Raw genomic sequence first — 22,671 nt, 5'->3', positions numbered from 1 at the left:
ACACACATTAAGAGTATTTTTTACCTTATTTCTTAGATTAGTGTGTCTTAAAGCACACTTAGGCACACCCTTTGGAGTTGGGAAAAGCCTAAAGCATTTTTCAGCCACCAAGTGCGAGGTTATGCTCAGATCAAATTTCATTTTTAATGAAAAGGATGTGGGAAACCCATGGGAGGTTCTCCAAAAAACTTTGGAGGAGCGTATTCAGGTTCTGCTTGCTAGTTTGGCCTTCCCAAAGTGCCTCCTCTTCCCTCAGTGTTACAGAAGTCTTGCTTGTCTGTTGTCAGAGCTTCTCTGTGTCCAGAGAGGTCTGAAGACTCAAACCAGAAGTGACCCATGGTACATGAGAAGGTACTAAGCGTGTTCGTATTTGGCTGCAGAGCTCACTGACGCTGGCTTAGGGCAGGTGTTTCAGTATCCCCACTACCAGCTCCGCAGGTCGCTTACACCCAGAGCAGGTCACAGCCCAGCCAAGGAAGAGAAGACGAGGTTTTGGAATGTAACAATTTATTGGGGTTAATTTTTTTTTTTTAATTTTTAACTCCCCATTTCTGGCATTGATACAATATTCAAGAGCAGCAGAAAGAACAAAATGTACAAGAATACAAGAGTAATTAGCACAACCCCCACCCCCAAACCTGGAGCAAACCATTTTCTTGTGGGAAGCGCCAGGGGAAGGGGTGATTCAATCGCCCCTCCAGTGGCTATGCCTCCCACCCATCCGCTCTAGACAGAGTTTAGCCAGCTGGGAACTGGATTTAAAAAAAAAACAAAACAAAACTGAACAAACACTATATTTAAAATGAAAATTGCAAGACAAAAAAAATATATAGATATACAATTCATCCGTGCACAATCCTTAAATGCATTTTTTTCAAAATAAAAAAACTACATGATACATATTTAGGTTTATTTTAAATTAAAAAAAATTACCACCTTCACTCTGTATGCCAAGTGAGGGGAAATACAGAGACAGATGGGTTGCACCAGAACCATCAGCACTCTAGGAGTTAGGCCTGACCTTCTCTAAGAGAAAGGATAAGGCTCTGATGCTGCCAAAACTCAAGCACAGGCAGAATCTGAAGCACCCGAGTACCACAGAGCTCAGTGGGGTAACTCGCCTGCTCGAAGTTCAGTATTTGCAGGAATCTGCAGGATTTGAGCCTAAGCTTGGCACTGGGGAAGGTGAAAGGAAGGAACAGATGAGGCAGGCCCCTGTCCTCCACCACCACCGGACAACTGTCTATCCAAAAAGAAAACAAATGGGAAAAAAATATTCCAAAATAAAGAGAGAGTCCTCTATTCTTAAGGAGCGTACAAGGCTTAACAGCAGGGGAGAGAAGAGGAGGAGGAGAGGACAGCATACCAAGTTCATTAGCTTGGGGGAGGCGCGAGCACGACAACTTTTTTCTTAAAAAAAAAAGTCATCACAATGAATTTTTTTTGTTGTTCTGTTTGAGAACTTGACCTAGGACTACATCCCCCTTTGCAGCCAGGGGGCTGGAAGGAGCAGGCTCCCTCCAAGACAGCTGAAGAGCAACCTACCTGCAGAAGAGCAGCTACCTGCTGCTCTGCCCAGAAGGAAACCCTCAGCACCGCCGGAGAGCAGGGCGCAGCCGGGGGTCTGCTCACGAGCACACAAGGGCCCTGCTAGTCCTACGAGGCCTCGAAGCCCCATGAAGTGCTTTGACGCACCCAGCCGCACTCCTGCGGTCTAGAGCAAGCTCTAAGTGCTTGGCTGAACAAGGAATGAAGTCAAGAACCGGGGCCCTGCAATGGGAATTAACACTTCAGCTGCTTGTTCCGACCATGCCCCTTCCCTCCCACCAGATATATTTTCTGAGCCGCTGCTGAAGCTGGCATCACCCTGACTGCATCTAGCCGCTCCTCTGTCACCTTACTTCTTCCCTGCGCTGCAGCACCATGCTTGCTGCCCACCTCCCTGCTCCGCTCAGCCCAGGAGCACAGAGGGCATCCCCACTCCTCCACCCCCAGCACCATCTCTGCCGGCACTCTCGAATGGGTGCCTGGAGGGAGAGGGCTCAAAGCACAGCGCTCACCTGAGGTGGAGGGACTCTCACCCCAAGGATCGTACTTTTGGACAGTCCTGGAGACATTTCATTTCCCACTACAGAGAAGCTGGAAGGGACAGAAGAGCCGCCAGAGGCAGCCCACCACCATGGGAAGGGCAAACTGACTACACCTCCCTTTGTTCCTGGAAGGAGAAATTTAAAGAAAGGGAGAAAGAACTCGGGGCCCTGCGACATCCTTACAGGCAAGGCAGATGGGACACAGGGCACCTCAGATGCACCATGCAGAACACATGCGAAGCTGCTGGTGCCAAGGCTGTTGACCCTGCGCAGACAAGGGCACAAACCCCACTAGCCCCATCAGTCTGACAGAGGACAACATCGAACGGGGAGAGAAGTAGAGGACAAAAGGGCAAAGGTGAGGGTGGAGACAGACTCCAACACCTCCTCCCATCTACACCCCCAAAAAGAAACCATACACATTGTGCTCTGGGGAGGGACCTAAAAAAACAGAATTAAGAAAAAAAAAAATAAAGCCACTTATTTGCTCAACCCCAAAGCATCGATGAAATTAAGATACTTGCTGGAGTTACCTAGGGAAGGAAGCACGGACAGGGAGAAGGGGATTTCTGAAGCAATACTTGTCACTCCTCTGGCTCTGTGCAAACGCCGCGGGAGTCAGGCTGCCAGCACCCTCAGCAGGATGGTCCCCTCCACCCACCACCCCCTTCACTTGAGGGAGACGGAGACACAGGGCAGTGACACAGCTGGCAGAAAGGCCACAGCAAACCAGGAAGGAACAGAACCCAGGAGGCACCAAATCCCCGGCCCCAAATCAACCCTCTACAGCACACCACCTTCAGAGCAGAGATCAGGAAGGCTGCGCGTGGGGTGGTGGGTGAGACAGGGGGGAATGAGGGGAGGGGAGAGGGTTTCTTTTATATTTATATATAAAAAGTAAATAAGATCCCAGCTCTTGCACGATTATTGGGCAATTGAAAAATGCAGCAAAAGCAAGCGACATTGGAGTAAAAGGATGTGCCAGGCAAGGAGGAAAAGGTCTTGTCGGAAGGTGGGGAAGGAGGCGAGGGGAAAAATAAGCACTTAGCCAGACACGCACTCCAGGTTTGTTACACCTCCCTGGAAAGAAGGACCTGCTCCCAAGCAGCCCCACTAATGCCATGACCTGGGGTGGGCAGAAGCATGGGGGACTCAGGACACCATCCTTCAGCATGGCAACCTCTTTCTGCCAGGAGGTCCCCAGGAAGGTGATAATCTCCAAACGCTGGGAGCTGCCGAAACCTCCTCTACAAAGAGGGGCTGGGAAAGGGAGTGAAATCCCTAGGAAGACTCAGCTCAGAGACAGCTCCTACCTGCTAAAAAGCAGGACTGTGGTTGGGGTTTTTTTTTTTTTTATTTATTTCATAAAATCTCCCTGGGAACTTCGGTAAGGGGAGACGCAGAGCAATGCTCCCTTTCTCTTTTGAAAACAGAAATTAAGCAGTGGCTCACCACAGCTGGGCCTGCTCGCCACACTCTATGTCTCCGTTTTCCATCGCAAAAGGAGCTTGCATCTCATTAGCTTCACGCCTCCCCAGTCCCACTCTGCTCAGCGAGGAGAAAAGAGAGCACGAGACAGGAGGCTGCCGCTCCAAGCTGAAGGCCGTGGGAAGCACTGACAGAGCTCGATGGGCAGAGAGAGGAGAAGAAGTTCCCAAGAGCAGCCCAGGCTATGAGAGGCATCGAGACATCTGTCACCTGCCACTGCAAAGCCAAGGGCACCAGAGAAGTCCAGACAAGAAAAGCTGTCCTAGCGTCCCCTGCCTGCCACCTTCTGTTCAGACACCAACATCTGGTGGCTCCCCTCTTCCCTGCAGTCACTCCCACGCACCAGATGAACGCCCAGCAGAGACATCTTGGATGGGGAAGCCAGCACGCAAGAGCTGCCTCCTCGCTTTGAAGAAACGTTCGGGCAACTCTTCCCTGCCACCCCACAGGAAGTCAGAGCAGAATAAGGCAGCCCTACTCGAGCACAGTCCCATTGGGGTGCTCCTCTTCCCTCCCCACCCCAAAACCTCCAGCATTTGCTGGCCTCAAGAAGAGGGTATGCCTCACTCAGCAACACCTTCAGAGCAGACAAGGCAGTTCTCCCATCTGTCTCTGAAGATCAGACTACTGCCAGAGGTGGAACACCAGACTACATACAGATGGGACTTGGTTCTCTGTCCCAATGTGGTGAATCCTATACGGAAAAATGCCATTCCCCACCTGACGCTGGAAGAAGCTAAAAGACCCTACAGAGGGGAGGCATATCTGCTTCCCAGGAGATAAGCCCACAATATTTAATCCTGCTTGGATATGGGGGAGGGAAAAGAGAAGAGACAGCGACTTGGCAGGAAAGGTACATGCCAACCCCAAATCTTAGCAGCTTGCTGTGCATGCAAAGTAAGTCAACTGTTTCCATGTTGGTGGCCCGATCCACGTTCTAGCAGAACGTGACCGGCCATTTCTGAGGGCCGCTCGGCCAGAAAACCACTTGGAGACTCCACCTTAGCTCACAGGAGAGGTATGGGAGGGAAGGGAACTCACTCCAACACTTGGGAGGCAAGGACGGGAAAGGTTTGTAGACAGGGTTCCTCCAACACGCAACTTGCCTTTTCAGGTCAGAGATCGCTGCTTAGTCCCAGAATGCCTTTCCCTCCAGTTCAAGCAAGTCAAACACCATCCCAGACACACATGCTTCGATACTACAAAATACTCTTTTCTCTAAGGACCATCTAATACCACTACAGTTTGTGCAATCACTGCATTTATTATTAATTTTTAAACTCTCTCTCTCTCTCGCTCTCTCCCTGTAGAAATTTTTTTTTAACTTTTATTTTTTTTATGCAAAACTAATCATTTCACTTTTTCCACTCCATCATAAAATCTCCTCTAAAAACACGACGACAAGAGAACAAACATGGCACAGACACAGAGAATATTTCCCTGTTTTTTGTGTTTTTTTTTTTCTTCCCTAGGGGTTACGGGGAAGGGAAGGGGATACTTTCAAATAAACTCCTCCCTCAATCCCACGCCCTTTTTAAAGAGCATGAACAGATCTTCCTTCCCATCTCCATTAAGGAGTAAGGGCAAAAATTCAGAAGGAGGAGTGTAACCCACGTGAATACGAAGGTAGGTTAGTCAGCCTCAAGTGGCTTGTCCACCTGAGGGAACTTGAGGCTGCTGCTGTGTTCAAGTTAGCAGACCTCTAACTCAAAACAGCATGGGATCCTCATTTCGGATCCAGAGGTTCAGGGTTTGGTTCCCACCTGGTGACCCACCCAGGGAGAGATTTGTCACACAAGCAGTCGAGCTGTGTCTGCAAGCCGGATCATACTCCTTTCTTCCTTCACAAAGAGGATCTACTGCATGAGCTCCTCTGCCACAACAAGTCCCCTCATCTCTTCACCACAGGAAGAAGGTCCTCATGGAGTATCCCTACATCGACCCACTGTTTTGCTCTTCACAGACAGTCCCCTTGCTTGTCACTCTGGAGAAAGGCAAAAACCCTTTGATTAAACAATTCCTGCCCCCTGCCCCCAAAGAACACCATACAAGAGACACTGGGGAATAGAATTCTGCCAAGTGAACACATCTTGGCCAAAACACATCAAGAGTTTCCTATTAAAGTTCCCTTTTATCTCCCACTTAAAACACTTCAATTTTTTTTTTTTCAGAACCTCAATACCACGAAACAAAACACATCACCACATACACACCAAACAGTAACTTAACAACCTAAAGTGACTGGCCAGTTTGCATCCACCCCACAAATAAGCTCCTCTTATCTCGCAGACGCAGAATAATCCTTGTCGAGATGGGGGGGGGGGGGGGAAAAGAGAAGAATCTCCTCTCTATTTCCCTAAGAAAGAGCTTTTCCCTATGCCTACAAACTGCTCATCTTTGAAGCTGCAGTCAAATGGATAGGCTATACTAAAATAATGGATCCCTGGGTGTGCCAGGCACAGGAAAGATGCAAAAAAAAAAATTGACACACGAAAAATACAGGCAGGTATTAATACAGACACGCACACAAGTCCAACAAGTTATAGGAAGCCTTAGCTTGGTGAATGGATCGGGAAAGTCTCTTTCTCCCTGCCCCTAGCTTCAGCTGTGAATGCAACCGCATCCCCAAAGAGTCCACTAAGCTCTTTAAGCAAGGAAAGAAAAAGAAAGAGGTGTGCAAAGGGTGGTGCTAACAGCACCTGGAATCCCCCTCGGACTGTCTGCACAGACACTGAGCCGCAACTGGTGCGAATTCACCGTGCCCCATGGCTTTGAATTCCACCCGCTGCGAGGCAAGGCTTGTGGGGAGGGCAGAAAAGATTTTATTACATCAACCCAGGCACTGGAGGCGGGGAAGAGAAGTTCTGGGCACAGAAGCCCTAATTAAGGTCAGAAGCTGGTCTATCCCTCTACCACCCCAACAACGCCCCTTGGGCAGATAAATATTGCCTCTCTCCCAGAAACTGCCTTCCTTCTACCCTCAGACCACTGCAACCACAAAATCACTACTCCACACAAGAGCACTCCTCGGAGCCAGCAGCTTCGGAGCATCCTCGTGTGGAAGCACCAGAGGGGCCAATTCCACTCGTGTTCACCCGCCCAGGGCAGGTTTATAAGTAGGCGAGCCCAGTGCGGGGAATTTTTTCCACCCTTTTCACCTCTGCAGCACATTATGTATAAGTGACGCCCCTCTGCCCCATCCCAAATATGGGGGACAGGGCTGAGAGGGTGAGGTTCTCCCACTGATTGAACAGCACCTCTTTTCCTTGCCTTTACAGGCTGAGCCCTATGCGAGTAAAGGGAGCAGGGAGAGCAAAGGAACAGCATCTCACCGTGAAGCTTAGGACCCACACAGAAATGGAGCAAGCCAGAAACGGCAGGTGAAAGAGAGAGCTTATTTTTGGCTGTGAACAAGGGTGGTCAGGGAAATAGGGAGCTGTGGGTAAAGAACGGCAAGCTGTGGTCTTGCTCGCTCCTACTTGCAAGGGGCAGAGAGAAGGAATTTGTAGATCAGTGCACAGGAGCTCTCGGGGAAGAGATCCAGCACACATGCATACTATGAGAGAGAGACAGTTATTTCTTATTAGCACCTTTAGTTGACAGTTGTAAGGGCTGTTTCAGATGCTGAAAAGACAGAGGGGAACCCTCTTCCAGTCCATCCACCACAGGGAAGGGAGAGCAGGAGAGACAAAAGGAAGCAGGAAGAGCAAGCGACCCGCCTTAGCGTCCATCCATCCCTCCCTCCAAAAGGAGCAGGGGAAGCAAACACGGTCGAGGGAAGCTTATGCACAAGGCGGGAGACCAGCCTCACCTGGCTGGGGCAGCATCACATTGTCAGCATATCTTCCCCCAAACTGAAGGATGGATACACAGCCCACTCCCACTTCCACCACAGAAAGGCTGGGGAAGGGCATTTCATGCCCTCTCCCCCAAGCAAGTGCAAGTGATGAACACCAGAAGGAAGATCTGGGCTGGAAGCAGACTCCCCTTTTCTTCCCCTCCCCCTGCAGAGCTGAGCAAGTTGGAAGATGCAGGAGAAGAGGGATCAGGCCACCTGAAAGCGCCAATACAACTGCCAAGGTAGCACCAATAGTCAAAGGAAAGGGGAAGCCAATATGGGGCTTATGCACATGGGGCACCCCCCACCACCCCAGCTTTGTCTCAAGCACCTTTCAGTCATGACACTTCACCTGCCCCTCTCCCCTTCAGTCTGGGGCCACCTGGATCAGCCACTGCCACGAGGACAGTGCGGGAGATGGCAGATCCAGGCCACAGGCCAAGAAGGGGAAGGATGGCAGGATGAGAGTCATGGCAAGGGGGAAACATAGGAATGGAAGAGACTGCATGCACACTGTGGGAGAAGGCTTGAGGGGAGTGGGCGAGGGCTCCAATCCTCTTACATCCTCCCCTCAAGGGTCTGGAGCTCCTCTTCAGTTTTTGCCAAAGATGGAAGGGGAAGGAGGAGGAAGAGCACCTTCCCCACCACCCCCACAGGCACACAGACACATGCTCACCCATCCCTCATCCCCAAAGGCTCCACCGCCCGTTGGACAACACCACATTCAAGGACAAACAACCACTCCCCAGCCCCACCACGACGCTCCCTGCCTCCTTCCAGCGGCAGCGACACCCAGGAATGGTGGGTGCCCCCGCTCCCCCCCCACTGACACGCTCCAGCCTCCAAGCAAGAGGGAGTGGGCAGGGGGAAAGGAGGCGGAAGGGTGGCAGTGAGGGCAGAGGGACAGCCAAGGGGAGAAGGAGAGAACTAAGGACAGCCATTCGCACCACGACTTCTCGCAGGTAGAGCTCCCCCCACGCCCCTGGAGCAGGGGGACCTGGCTGCTCACTTGCTGCCTCCTCCGCCGCCGCCCGCCGCCACCTTCTCAAAATCCTCCGCGTTGCAGAACTCCTTGATGGTGACGGTGAGGAGGTTGCTGGTGACATCTGTGACCACCACGTTAGAGCAAGGGGACATCTCGGGACGCCAGTCGCCAGCCTCCTGCTCCGGGTCAGAAGAGGAAAGGGACAAGGAGGGTGTCTGCCCCCCACTGCACCCTCCTGTGGGAGAACGCTTGCTGGTGGCGGCCGACTCGGGTGGGATCGAGAGGTCGAGGACCTCTGACTCGCGCCAGTCGGGGATGGCTGGGCTGAGGGTCTCGGGGAGCAGCTTCGGAGGGGAATCATCTGGGTCGGAGGAGGAGTGGGGGGCAGGCGACGGGCAGCCGGAGGAGCTGGAGCTGGGGGCATCATAGGGAGTGGAGCCCATAATGAGCCCACAGGAGGCTGCCTGGGAGCCTTCGGCCTCCCCTTTGCCCTCCAGAGAGGGGGCAGGCGCAGCAGACGGCTTATTGTAGAGCGAAAAGGCGCCAAACTTCATGTGACGGATCTGGGTGCGGAGGACGCTCTCGCTGAACTTTTTGCTCTTGCCGATGACGCGGTTTCGGGACGGGATCTTGGGCCGAGCCAGGCCCCCAGCCCCGTTGGCTGGCTTCCCACCTTTGTCAATGACTTTGAGGTTGAGGATGATGCGGCTGCGCTTGGGCTCGCGGGGTTTCACCTTACGGTTGATGATGCGGACGGTCTCCGAGAAGGGTGAGACAGGAGGACGGATGCCAGCCCCGCCACCCACGGTCCCGCCGTTCTGGGGGTCTGGACGGGGCAAGGGGCGCCGGGACATGCGGTGGCATCGCCGGATGTCTTTCTTGAGCCGGTGCACTGCGGCGCTGGAGTGGAGCTTGGGAGAGGAGGTGCTGGAACCAGGCTTGACAGAAAAGTGTACATCCCCAATGTGGAGGGCCTCCGCTTGGGCCCGAGCCTGCGGTGGTGGGGAGAGAGGAAAAAAAAACAGGGTCAGAGAGGCAGCCTAGATGCAGCCAAATCTCAAATTGCGCATTGCTCACCTCAGGACAAGAATGCCATGTCACATTTATACCCACATTAATGACAAGCACACAGACACACCCATGGACTATTAAGAGCCACGGCACAGCCCCCATACAAGCATGGGGCACTTCTACATCCTCTTTGGGCAGCTAATTACTCCCTAGGCAGTGCCCCTGTTGACATGTGCTTCCCCCAGGAGGAAACTGCCACCCTCCAGCCATGTTTCAGGGTTACAGTTAATGATTTCCAAGGCCCCCCATCAGCCAATGTGCACAACCCTCCACTGTCGGCCAAACAACCAAGCACCCTCCTAGGCATTGGGGCTGTTAGTGTTGAGTTAGCATCCAAAATTATGTACTGGTCCCAAGACAGGGGACTGTATCAGGTCCTCTACAAAATGAGCATGAGACAAGGGGGAGAGGAAGACTAATGCATCCAGTTTGCTCTTCCCCTCCCACAACCAGACTCATCTCCTCTGGAAAGCATGGCAGAAGGGGGTCTTGAGGAACACGGATGGAGGTGGGTGACGGTGGTCTAACAGAGCTGTCTTACCTAAACACAAGAAATGCAGAGATCTGAAACTTAATTTTAACTAGAAACCACAAGCAAGTTGTATATCCTTACTCTGCTGTGGGAGCAAGGTCCAGTGTTTAAAGCCAGAGACCAGGCCAGCTGGAACTCAAGTCAAGTTTAACTGCATCTCCAAAGAAAAGATCACCTTGTCCTTTTTGAACACCACACTTGTTTGAAACCTGCTAATGAAACAGAGCAGGAACAGCACTGGTTCAGCTGCTCAGTGCCAGCCCCTTCTGAGGGCCAGGGCAGGGGAATAAGACTTCTAAGCTCTTCTGGTGCTCAGAGACAGTGCCAAAACCTGCCCTGGTTCTTGCACCAGAGACAGGAACATTTTCTGGCAGCAGGAACAACAGTTTCATTGGTAAGTTGAGGCAGTATGACCTGAAGCCCCTGTGGGCATGGAAACCCAGAGCGTACTCTTACATCACCCCTTGTCAGAGCACAGTTGTTTGTGGAGCTCAGCCTCCCACCTGCACCTCGCTCCTTGCCCAAACCAGCCCCCTTCCTTATTCCCTCTCAGCAGTGGTCATAGGCAGAAGTCACCCATGCCTGGAGGGGACACCCCCCCCCCCTCTGGTTGTCCATCTAGTGAGCAGCTTCCCCCATCTCGTGGGCACAAGAAGAACTGCAGTGCTAGAAGACAGCTGCTTTTCCTCCCCAACTTTTCCATCCCGTTGCCCCCTAGCACACGCCAAGATCGGGATGGCTTCTTGCCAGCTAAGAGCTTAAGCACTCCAACATCATCTCCTTTGTCACCCTGAAGGCTGTGCCTCCTACCAGAGAAACGCCTGGGGAAAAAAATGTGCGTGTAAAGGCAGGGATCCAACAGATCTAAGTGGGGGGCCCAGGTCAGCTCTTACACAATAAGCTCAAAGCCCTGACCCTACATCCCCAGAGCTTTGCTGTCACCCAGTGCCCTTCTTCTCCCACCAAGATACCCATGGGAACCACAGAAGATCCTGAACGAGCAGAGAACAGAGACATGAAGACATTTTGTTCCTCCCTGGGTAATGCTGGATTGTGCCCTGCAGTACTACTTGTATCCTGGCTTTAAAAGGACTGCAAAGATGAGGCCTCCTTCCCCATCTGTATGTAAAAATGCAGACTGAAGGCTCATCTGCACCAGAGACTCTAGACTTTGTATTAGCCGACTGAAACAGGGACGAGTAACACGACTGCAGAGGCAGGCACAAACACTCTCCACGTTAACCCTGGGCAGTATAGGACTGTCTCACTTAGCTAGAGGGAGCATCTCCAGCCCAGACAAACCCCAACACGTCCTTTGTAGCAGGAAGCATCCCAGTGCCCAGGTAGTTTCTCTTTGCTCAGCCTCACGCATTACTCCATGCTGCAAACTGTTCAGAAAATGGTTAGACAGTTCCTGTCCCATCCTGCAGGCTGGAGCACAGCAGCAGTACCAGACAAACTCCTTGCACCACCACGCATCAACTCTCCCCCTCCCATCCCAATGACCCACAACTTAGAGACCCCGCAGATCCCATCAGGAGGTCATAGGCACAGACAGATGCACATCTAGGGCTGTGCTTGTTCCCTGTCTTCACAGGTCCCTCTGAAGCAGATGGCAGACACCAGGACAAGCTACAGTTTGCTTTCTGACATTACATACCAGCACAGCCTGGATTAGCAATTTTATTCTTCTCCCCCCCGCCGCCCATCACAGCCAGCCCTTCCAGCATTGCTGCTCTTGTGCTTTGGGCTTCTCGCCAATTTACCACTGCTCAGCAGAGAGCAAAGTGCAACACAATGTCCCGTTCCAAAATGCAGGACACAGAAGCCAAGCAGAGGGTACAGACAGATGCACCGGTAAAAATCCTTGATCCACAGCTTCAGTAGATAGACACAGGCATTCTTCAGGGCCTCTCCTACTGCCAACACTGCATGTCTTCTAGATTAATTCCCTACCCTGTAATCACACCTTGGAGTGAGGAGTTCTGCCCCCTCTGTGCCCCTCTACTCAGAGCCGAGTCTAATTGCTGCCTGCCCACAGCGCTGCCTTCCATCAGCCACGTGAGAAAGAAGCAGGTCTCCCCCCACATCTCCCCCGAGCCACAGTTGCCTTATTCATGCCCAAATTCCTCAGCAAAGCTTCCCATCAACCACATCAAATGAAAAGCGATAATGCTGGGATGGTCACTGCCTGATCACTTCCATAGTCCTGCTGATTTTCCTTTCTCAGCCTGTGCACATTAATCAGCTCCAGTCCTGTTTTGACAGAGAAACCTGTCTTGGTTTTGTGCTTACACAGCACCTAGCACCTAGCACAGTCCATGGCTAGGACTTTTCCAGTGTCCCAGAACCACTAGGTCTCCTTTACTTGCTATGTGTCTGTGTTTCCAGTTACTTCTGGGGCACTTCCTCAAGGCTGAAACTGTTTCCAACTCATGTTTCAGCTCTCTGCATTTATTAAATTCCAGTTTCAGTAGTCTCCAGGTAGACTACATGCACCATCAACCTCTTTGGCCAGACTATTAAGAGAGAGGGTAAGCTGGGACCCAACAGTCCCCCCCAGTTGCTACACTGCTGTCCCCAGTGACAAGCTTCAATGTGAGTTACAAAGAACAATATGCAAATATTCAGCTTACCTTGAGCTTGTTTTTCCAGGTAAGGTTTCAAGAAAAATAGTATCAGATGCTTTATCTAAGACCAGCCCCCAGAGCCCTCTCACTTGCAAAGCTCAGTATTCCTACCACAGGATCAGGTTTATTCAGGCATCAACTACATGAACTCAAGTCTCTTCCCTGCAGAGGACAGCACATTTTCTGGGCTCTCCTTCTCCTGCTTCCAACTTTACACTAACTTGCTACCTCTGGTTTGGAGAAGACTCAGCATTCAGTTTTATCTGTTGGAAATGCACTTCTCCCTGCTATGGATATATTACTTGATCACACTCACAAGCCGTATGAGCATGAGGTCTTTGAAAAACAAACCCGTTTAATCCTTTCAGCTGTATCACCACAGTTTGCTACTTAACTCAGAAGTTTTCCAAATGGAAACTACCTCTCTGGGTTTTGCTGGTTTCACCTGCAGGATTTGCTCACTGCTGAAGAGGTACTCAGCATGTATATGAAGTAATTTACTCTCTGCTTACAGCTCAGCCTACATCAGGATGCAGCTTCTGGAGGCTTGCTGCAGTGCTCTGTCACGAGAGCAAGGCAATTGCTAGGATTGCTTCCTTTCCCCTCCTTCCCTTTTGGGATATGTATCACCTTTATTTAGCTTGTACAGCTTTCCCTCAATGCCCCTGGGAACTAGTATATCTCCCCTGTTCCCTACTATTTCTGAATAAATGTCCCTTGAGGCTCAGCAAGCATATTTGTTCATTCATTCCCTTAACGCACTGAGGCACACAAGCACGTACACAGACACGTGCTTAGAAAAGCCTCTCTTACCTGCTTTGTATCAAAACCGCTGCAATTTGGAAGAAAAGAAAAAAGAAAAAGACCTTGTAAGGCAACGGATTTCTAGTTAATTATTTCAAAATCAAGTCATTTCCAGTAGCGCTGCTGCACCATAGTAGCGCTACTCTCTCATAAATTACTGGTTCTGCTTTGTCTTTTATTCTCCACCTGCATTCCCACAGTCCTTGCTCCAAACAGCATTCGCAAGAGCTCTTCTTTCCCCTTTTTGGCTGCCATTCTGTCTTTTTATCGCCCTCTTTTTTCTGCAGTCTTCCAAGTGACAAGGCAACAGCAAGCCAGTTCATAGCACAGTTCTCCCAAGCAACACTGCCATAAACTAAAGTTTCCCTACTGGATGGGGAACAAAATGCTACAAAGGGGAATGGTCTGTTTTCAAACTGCTCAGGGATAATTTACGAACAGGGAGGAGATCAAAAGAAACCCAACTCCAACTTTAGAGTTCAAGGAAGGGCGAAGCGACAGAACACGACGCTGCTTGGCCCCTTCTTCCCCCTCTCTCCCACTAAGGCTCTCCCTTACTCAGCTCTCAGTTACTTCTTCCTCCCCATTAACCTTCTCCAGTCTTTTCACCTTAGTATTTACAGCCACCCCAACTAGGGGTCTTTGCTAGCCACCCACTGAGCTTGCAGACTGGGCTCTGTCTCTCAATAGCACTTGCTAGACTTTATTAGATTAGTTGGCGAGTTTTGCATTCCACACAGTCGAGTGCCGAGGGAAAGGCAAAATAAAAGGAGCAAACTGAGCAGGGGAAAAGAGGAAGATCACTATAGCATGCGCTATGTCTCTTTCTAACCTCACACCAGCTTCCTTTCCGACCTGCAGCTGAAGGGCCCGTCCTCAAGGACGACTTCAGCCAGACACCTAAGTACTAAGGTAAGAGCCTTACAGACAGTGCTGCGCATTTCAGACCAAGGACTCTGCTTCCCATACACTCAGCACAAAGCTTGCAGCATACCAGCAGCCTCCCAAGAATTACAACCTCCCGCCAAGCTTGATCTCAGCTGTGGGAAAGTTTGCCCCTAGTATGCAGAGAATAAAGACCCATTTCCTGCCCAAAACTTTGCAGTTGAAGTTTGCAGGGGTCACTTTCAACACCGGCCATCTTGATAGCGATATTACAAAGCCTGGACTGTAATTTCCCTTTGCAGTCTGATCGAAAGGCCAAGTGTTAGACAGCTCTCAGCAACAGGAGCCTGGCTTACAAAGGCAGCAGGTGGCCAAAGATGCAGCTTTTCAAAGCTCTTCCAAAGGCGTGGGCCACTAACCTGCTGGAATGCTTTCTGCAAATCCCCCTGGGTGCCTATCTGCAGCTTTTGAGAACTAATCCCAGGATAAACCTAGCCCCAACTGCAAACTAAAACACCCACACAAGCCAGGGGATTGAGCGGTGTGTCGGGACACTTATTTCAGTGCCTTACTGGAGACTCAGAAGCCTAAGTTTAAGCACTGACACACATGAAAAATCCTAGCAAGCCACCAAGTTGAGGGCAGACTAGTCTACCAAAGCAGTCCTAGGCCAGACTCCTGCTTAAACATCATTGCATCCAGGCCTAATCTGTTCAGTTAACAGATCAAAAAGAATATTGTTCTAACTGCCAACTCCAAAGACTCCCTCTGGGATGCAAGAATCAAATTTCTTCCCCTGCTTCCGAAATTCTCACTGGCAAGAGATTCTGCAACTGAAAGAACCAAGAACATAGTTAGCGATGCACAAAGCAGAATGGAATCCCACTCCTCCTGCAGCAGCACCAGTGCTGCAGGGATAGCCGAGGTCAAACCCGCATCTTCAGCAGGTCAGAAGAATCGACCAAGAGATGCATATGACGCAAACTATCATGACGGTCTCGGTCACGTTTCTTGCTGCAGTTGCGTTGCTAGTGGTTTGCCTGAACAGAACTCAAACAAGTTCAGATGGGGCTAGCTGTGATAGCATTACTTCTTGCTACCTGGCCTGGGGTGTTATTTTTAGGGTAGGATCCAAAGTCACAGAAAAACGGCAGGTCAGAGCACTAACAGTCTCACCAGCTGTTTCCTAGAGCTGCAAACCAAGCGGCAGTGGCAGCACTCTGCCCTGCCAGCCTCTCCCACAATGTGACACCAGCCTTCAGGAGAGCTCATCTCGCTCACTACTGCGATCCATCTTCTACAAAGTACCAAGCCAGCTCTGCAAACCTACGGATTTTCAGTAGCGTTTGAGAAGCTGGCAGAAGGAAGATGTGCAACAGAAACGTGTCAGGGACGTGATTCAAAGGATGCTGTTGAATAATTCAGGTTCCAAGTTTAGGGGGGTTTTAAAGGGCAAGGGGAGAAAAGGAGGAATGAGTGGGTTTTATTTTTGAGTTTGGGGGTTGGCTTTGTTTTTTTAAATGAGTGAAAAATTGGCAGTGGATTTTGCCATATCACATTCAGAATCAAAAAGAAACTGATTACACACAGTAATGTTAAAAGCACAGCATAAACACTTCTCTACCACTCTGAACAATGTCAGGTGTTACAAATACCAGTATTTTTTAATTCAAGCAGAGAACTATTTTAAGCTGGTGGTTTCCCTTTAAGCGTTCCTCTGCATTGTTGGAAACCTAAACACAAGGGTTTCATTTAATGCATGACTGCCAGAAAGAGAAAAACCAACTAGTCTAGTTTCCCTGAATAAAGAGTAAGAGGTAGTACATATCAGTTATGTTTGTAGTTCTCAGTCTGCAGATACAGAAAACTGTTAGCAGAAAAACAGGCAACAAGGGAGGAGGAGTACAGTTCCATCAGCAGGACTTTCCGAGGATTACTACAGTCCCCTGGGTTTTACTCGGAGCATCAGAATACGCCTGTTCCTGCATATCTTCTGTGTGCTTCGTTATGTCCTCTTAAAGCAGAAGAGAGGTGACACCCTACCCCTCACTGCTCTTTCCGGTGCTCATACAGTTAAAGTGCTGCGTTGACTTGAGTAAAGCTCCTACTGCTGTCAGGCAAAGGAAAGTATTAACCTGTTTCACAGATGGGGAAACATGCACAAAGGCTAAATGACTTGCCCAAAGCCATAGGATGACTTAGTGATAGCGATGCCTTACCACAGGGTCCACCCTGGCTGTTCCAGGGCTTCCCTGGATCAAAACCAGGGAAGCTGTGAACTCGCTCATCTGTCTTAATCGTACAAAGGTGTGTTGTACAATTCGTTTGAAGTCTAAGATTGAGATAGTTGGAGAGGAAGGGGGGTAAGAGGGGAGCAAAGCAAGGAGTTTTGTCTGTAGACTAATAAATCCACAGAGCTCACATAGTGGTCAGGCAGCTACCAGCTTTCTTGATTAAAAAAAAAAGTTTAAAAATTGGGGGGCGGGGGGGGCTGGACTAGGGACTACCTTCCTCATTCATCACTGCAAGCAAGCAGAGATGCTACGACAATACCTTCTTGCAGAGATGCTGGGTCTGTCAGAGGGGAACTGGAAACTTCAGCTGCTATCCTACACAAAGGTGAAACACTGCTCCCCCCCCAAAAAAAAAAAAGAAGGCAAAACAAGCAGGCAGTTTACAGATCAAAACATGAACCCTTCATGAAACTCTTGTGGCACACCTACATCCTGAAACACAATCAGAGGAGCACAAGTGGCAGCGGGATTCCTGCCACCGCTGCCCAATTGCTCAGCGTGCTGCTAAGTTGCAGGGCATGGGCTGGATGGAATAGGCTGCTGAAGGAAGAGGGAGCGGGGCAGGCTAGCTCTCCACTGCGGCAGCAGAAGGCCGTAAAGAGGGAGAGGATATTGGAAAAGAGATTGCAGCCTCACCGTGCACATCCGCGTGTACCGACCATCCTGCTGGGGCACCCGTCGCACGCACACATGCTCTCCCCTCACACGCTTCTGCGTCCCTGCCCCCAACCCACTTTCCCGTCAGGTCGTCCCCACGTTCCCAGAGCCAGGTGGCAGGCACAAGTCACTTGAAAGTCCAGTCCTTCCAAGGGCACGAACCAGCGAGGTTTGAGAGACATTTGGCTAGGCCTAAGTTATTTAAATAAGAGTTACCTTCAGGAGAAAAGTTTTAGGCTTAGGTCCTCTCTTCTTGGGCCCGTACAGCTCACGCTCTCGTTCCCTTTAGGGAGTCAAATTTGTCAAGAAGTTAAAACTTTTCCCAAAGGGAGAAACAGAAGCATACAAGTTTAAAAAAAAAAAAAAGGAAAAAAAAAAGAAGGGAGCCTGGACACCCTTTCCCGCTCGCCCACCCAACGCCAAACCTGCTGCAACCCCCCCAGCCCGGGGTGGGGGATGAGCACTCACTTCTGCTCGAAGGCGGCAATGAGGCGGGAGTCCAGGATGTTCTCCTCGGGTTCCCAGGTGCTGTACCTGCCGGGGGAGCGGGCAGTGGAGGGGGGACACAAGCGAAGGGGTTAGCGCCCAAACCCCCCCACAGCCGTACGCAGAGACACCCCCCCCTTCCCATCCCGTCCCGTACCCCCCGCAGCCCCGGGGGCGGCGGGCCCCCCCGGCGGGATGCACTCACTTGATGGCCCAGCCTTTCCATTTCACCAGGTACTCGATGCGCCCCTGCAACACACGGGGGAGATGGGGGGGGGGGGGGGGTGAGGCGGGGGCCCGGCGGGCCGGCGAGCGGCGCGGCCGGGGCCCGGCGGCGGGGAGCGGGGGAGTCCCGCGGCCGCCCCCCCACCCCCGCTCCGGGCGGCCCCTCACCTTTCGGATGCGCCGCTTGATGATGGACTCGGCGGCGAAGACGCGCTCCCCCACTGCAGACAGCTCCATCTTGCTCCTCAGCGGCGGCGGCGGCGCCCACAGCCCATAATAATCCCGCCCGCCCGCGCCGCCCCGCCCCCTGCCCCCCGCCCCGCCCTCCTCGTGCCGCCGCCGGCTCGCGCACGCCCGCGCGCCCCCTCCCGCCGCGACCGCGCGTGACCCTCCCCCCGCGCCCCCCCGCCCTCGGTGTGTGGGGGGGCGGTTGCTAAGGGAAGGGGGGCGCGCGCAGGCGCCGGCCGTTAAAGGGGCCGCGCGGCGGGGGGCGTGGGGGCGGGGGCTCCGCCGCCGCCCCCCCCTGTGAGGGGAGACCCGCGCCCCCTGCCCCGGGGGACGGCCGTGGAGGCCAGGGGCAGGCCGTTCCCGGGGGAGCGGGAGGGGAAGCCCGCCCGGGGCAGACCCTCGGCCTGGCAGCGGTGCTGCTGCGCCTCCGCCGCCTCAGCCCCCTTCCCGCCCGAACGGGTCCTTTTCTTACTTAAAACAATGGCGGCAGCGGGGGCCGCGCAGCCACCTCTCCTCCTTCTGCACACGCAGATGCGCCGTCACCCCGCACCGTCACCCAGCTCTAGCCAGCGGGCTGGCACCGGGGGGTAAGCGGGGAAGCAGGCAGTCTAGAAGTCCCTACCAAGGCAAAAACTAACAATAAAGGCGCTTAAATCCTTTTTTTCCTTTTGGCTGGCGCTTGTATGTGCCCTCATTTTTGAGCCAGTATAAGGTACTGCAAGGTAAATGGGCCAAGCGTGCTACATAAACCTTTAAAAAAATAATAGAAAAATGTTAAGTCACTTAGAGGAATTCCCTGCCCTGAGTGTTACTGCAAAATCCTATTTAATTTGGAGTGTGCTTTACACTCTCTTGCAGGTGCTAAAAAGACAGAAAGAAAAAAACCTCAGTTGCAAATCATTCTCTGTGATTCAAAATGGAAGCTCGCGGCCCTGCAGCTGTCTTCATGTGGAGCTCGTGGTCCTCCATTACCTGGAGGTACCACCTGGCACAACAGAGCAGCATACTCTGCTTTATCTCCACTTTTAGGGTGAGTAGCAGGTGCATTTCAGAATGATACCCTCTGGAGGAAGGGGGAGCTATGATGAGGGCTGTAGACAACGGCCATCCTGCTTTTGCTGCTCTTTCTCAACCCACCACAACCTCACCAGCTACCTGCAGAGCACTGTCACCCCTCTGCTACCCGCTTTTCAGATGGCTTGGCAGGGAGCACTCACAGCCCCTGTGGCCTTTGCTAACCCTTTGTCCATTTGCCATTCACTTCCCCTTTCCACCTCTGGCTCAGAAGTTCCACCCAGAAGGAGGATATTCTGGAAATGGCTATATTTATCAGTACCAGCAGGGATGGATTTCCCAAAATCAAGGTGGGCAGGTAGGAGAACGAGTGTTTTCAGGCAAGATCTTGCGATTCAGGCAAGATCTGTTACAGCGTTTTGTTCTTTTTCACCTTAGCAGCTGAAACGTTGCAGCCACCACAAGCTCTCTGACCACAGGAAAGGTGACTCAAGAGAGGACGCGTTCCCCACCACCTTGTCCTCATTCGAAGGGGAGTGGATAGAGAAGTTGCTGAATGCCAACAGAGACAGCGAATGGACAGTCACGTGGACCCTGGTTCAGGAGATGGGAACAATTCAGAGAACAAGGTGTTTCTGTGGTCAGCGACTTCACCACAGTGTACTTCACCACTGATAATTCTGCATTTAGGTCGTATCACTCGCTTTGAGAACAGGCTGTAAGAGGCCCTTTCTCAGGTATTTACCATCACAGGCGAACTGAGAACAAAACCCCAGACAGATCTCTCAAGACTCTCACCTAGAATGGGACAAGTCCTTCTGGACTGCCCCATTTCTCTGGACACCACTTTTTTTAATCTCAATTCTTTATACGCTTGAAGGTGACTTCAAAAGAACAAGTCTATCACACCCGTTGCGTTTTGCTTTTCACTTTTTTAACTGCTTTTAACTTTGCACATTAACTGTTCATTAACACCATACACATTTAAATTGGCGTATTTGTTACTGTTCACTTTGTTTAAACAACTGCTTTTACACTTGTGGCTGAGCGTCAAATGATTGAACTTCCAACCATCAATATCATCCACCCTAAAAAGCAGGCACTCCCAAATAAAAGTGGGGAAAAGTCCTTACACAGCTGCGCACATAGGCAGGAGCTATGACTGATGGCCTTGTCCCCAAACAGACGTACGGGTCACGAGCATCACACCTCACCTCAGGGCGGGAGCACAAGGCACCCCCAATCCATGGACCATAAGGGGCAGCAGCATTTTGGAGAGCTCCATGTGCTCTTTCCAGTTATTTTCTCCTTTCAGCTGTCAGCAGGACCTTCTTTCCAGCCACAGCAGCTGCTCAAATCACTGCGAGCAGCCGTTGTACAGGTATTACCCAACCCCAGGCTCTTTCATCTAACTTTTACTCTCACCAAGCAAAATAGCAGCAGAATATCCAACTGTTCAGAGCATTGTTGGGTATTTCCTTTGTTTCATTCACATTTCCAGTAAAACACTTTAAAAAAACTAACCTAGGAAGATGGCTCTCCCGGAACAGCTATTGTTCACTACGGACACTGAAATAAAGTATTTTTTTGGCGCCTCGCTGCCCTCAAGACCCTGGTGCCATAGGCTACACCGTAGCACTTCTTGCTAGTACCGAGAAACCAGTGCAGGGAAGCAATGAGCTTTGGGGTAGCAACAAGACCTTTCTCACCAGAATCCCTGGCAAGCAGTGTACGAGAGTAGGGGGAGAGCAGCAGGTGCAAGAACATTTTTATTTATTTTTTAAATGGCACTAGATAATGGAAAACTCACCTGCTCAAAGCCGGTATCTGCCTCCAGGCTCATTTTTTGCAGACCTGTGACCTGGCAGGAGTAACAGCGCTTATCTCTGTTAGAACAACTCCAAGGGTTGATCAGCCGACGCCGTTGCTGTTTGCTCCGGGGAGATCGCTGTCAGGAGCAGTGGATTTCTGTAAAGAAACGGTCATTCCCTCGCCTACACCGGGAGCTGGTGCAGCTGCACACACCCCAGCCCCTCAAGCAAACGCTGCATCGGTTTTTAAGCAAACCCTTGGCGCTATGGTCATCCATGTCAAAATGCAGTGAGATTTCCCAGCTGCAACTCTGAAACACACAAGAGCAAAGAGAGACTCCTCAGAGCTGACCACGTACCTCCTCGTGCAGCAGTTATGGGTGGCTCGGTGTAGCCCAAGCAGTGGCCAGAACAACCACCCCTCCAGCCCGCTAACTTTCTGACGTAGCAGAGAGAGGAGAAGGCCCGTGGGGGTTCACCCAGCACCTGCACCACTGGGGTACTACGATATCCCTGGAGCCTGCCCACCTGTTCCCAAAGCAGGCCCAGCCCCCCAGGTTTCTGGCATCCTTGTTTCAAAAGCAGTTGCTTGGGGAGCAAAACGCTGGGAAGAAAAGGACCAAGAGCAGGGAAGACGAGTGGCACTGAACAGCGAGGAGGTGGCTGCCGGTTTCCCGGCAGCACTCGCCATGGTAGGGGCCACTCTCGCTGCATTGCACTCCATGCTTCCCAACAGAGAGTGCCGAGCTGCTCAAACCATGTGGTTTCGCATAGCAGGGGCCCGGGGGCACGTCCTGAGGCGCAGCTGAGTGCCCTTGTTCTCAGCCATCCTATCGGGAGAGCTGCGCAAGGCAAGCTGGCTGCGCTGCATGGATCAGAGGGGCAGCATAGCAACAGATTATTAAAAAAAAATGTACTATCCAGATTAACCTTTAATCCAACACATGCATGCGAAAGGACAAGCCGTTACGAGTTTCTGGTGCCAGCCAGCCTCTGCAGCATTGGCAGGGGTAGGAAGAAACAATCTCTGGAGCAGGCTTTCCCGGAACTCTGCACTGCAGCTTCTTACAACTTCACCTGACTCACTAGCTGCTGCCAGAACCTAAGTGGCTGGCTGAGTCCTCCTCCGATGCCATCACTCAAATCCAGCCTCCCTGGCTCAGGGCAAGCATGCTGACTGCGCTTTGGTAACGCAGGCAAGACCTAACCACGCTGCCTTGAGCCATGACCGACTCAGGAAACACACCCCACCCCCCTCTGCTTTTGCTCTGCATGCTTTTGTGATTGATGTCATAGCTGCGTTCGGATGCAGGGCTCACCCCCATGTGACATCGACTAAAGACATCTCAGCCCCATTCGCTTACTGAGGTACCTTGATTAACAGCTAGCCTCCACAGAGGACGGAGAGGCACACACCTTGAAGGAGCAAGTCAGAAACCAAAGTGGACTACATGACACTGTGGGATTCTCTCAACAGAGTATCAGCAGCCCCCGGATTCGGGCTCCTCGGCTAAGGCCCCGCGTTACCTGCAGTGAATCAGGGGCCAAACGCCACCCAGGAGCTGCTCTGCTCCTGGGGAGCTCCTTGAAAGCCCTGCAGGCCAACCCATCAGAGGCTTTGGCTTGGAGGAGA

General features: G+C 51.7%; 1 protein-coding gene and 1 long non-coding RNA gene across 3 annotated transcripts; one reads left to right on the top strand and one right to left on the bottom strand.

Moving 5' to 3' along the window:
• Positions 1-500: 500 nt before the first annotated feature.
• On the bottom strand, positions 501-18,262 carry CBX6 (chromobox 6). 2 transcript variants are annotated; one of them, XM_072868925.1, is made up of 5 exons: positions 18,154-18,262; positions 17,966-18,009; positions 17,743-17,808; positions 17,491-17,557; positions 501-9,393 (listed from the first exon to the last, which is right to left on the bottom strand). In XM_072868925.1, exons 1-5 carry the CDS (start codon positions 18,220-18,222, stop codon positions 8,422-8,424), a joined length of 1,218 nt encoding a protein of 405 aa, XP_072725026.1. In that variant the 5' UTR covers positions 18,223-18,262; the 3' UTR covers positions 501-8,421. The 2 variants fall into 2 exon arrangements, with proteins under 2 accessions (XP_072725026.1, XP_072725037.1); XM_072868936.1 differs by having other exon boundaries at positions 501-9,339.
• Positions 18,263-18,499: 237 nt separating this feature from the next.
• On the top strand, positions 18,500-20,157 carry LOC140644051 (uncharacterized). Its single transcript, XR_012039735.1, has 3 exons — positions 18,500-18,800; positions 19,072-19,243; positions 19,666-20,157. It is a non-coding gene; the product is annotated as an uncharacterized lncRNA (long non-coding RNA).
• Positions 20,158-22,671: the final 2,514 nt, after the last annotated feature.

Source organism: Ciconia boyciana, chromosome 1, assembly GCF_034638445.1.
Source record: "Ciconia boyciana chromosome 1, ASM3463844v1, whole genome shotgun sequence".
Taxonomy (NCBI): Eukaryota; Metazoa; Chordata; class Aves; order Ciconiiformes; family Ciconiidae; genus Ciconia; species Ciconia boyciana.
Note: the sequence above shows the minus strand (reverse complement) of the source record. Positions and strands in the feature narration are given on the sequence as shown.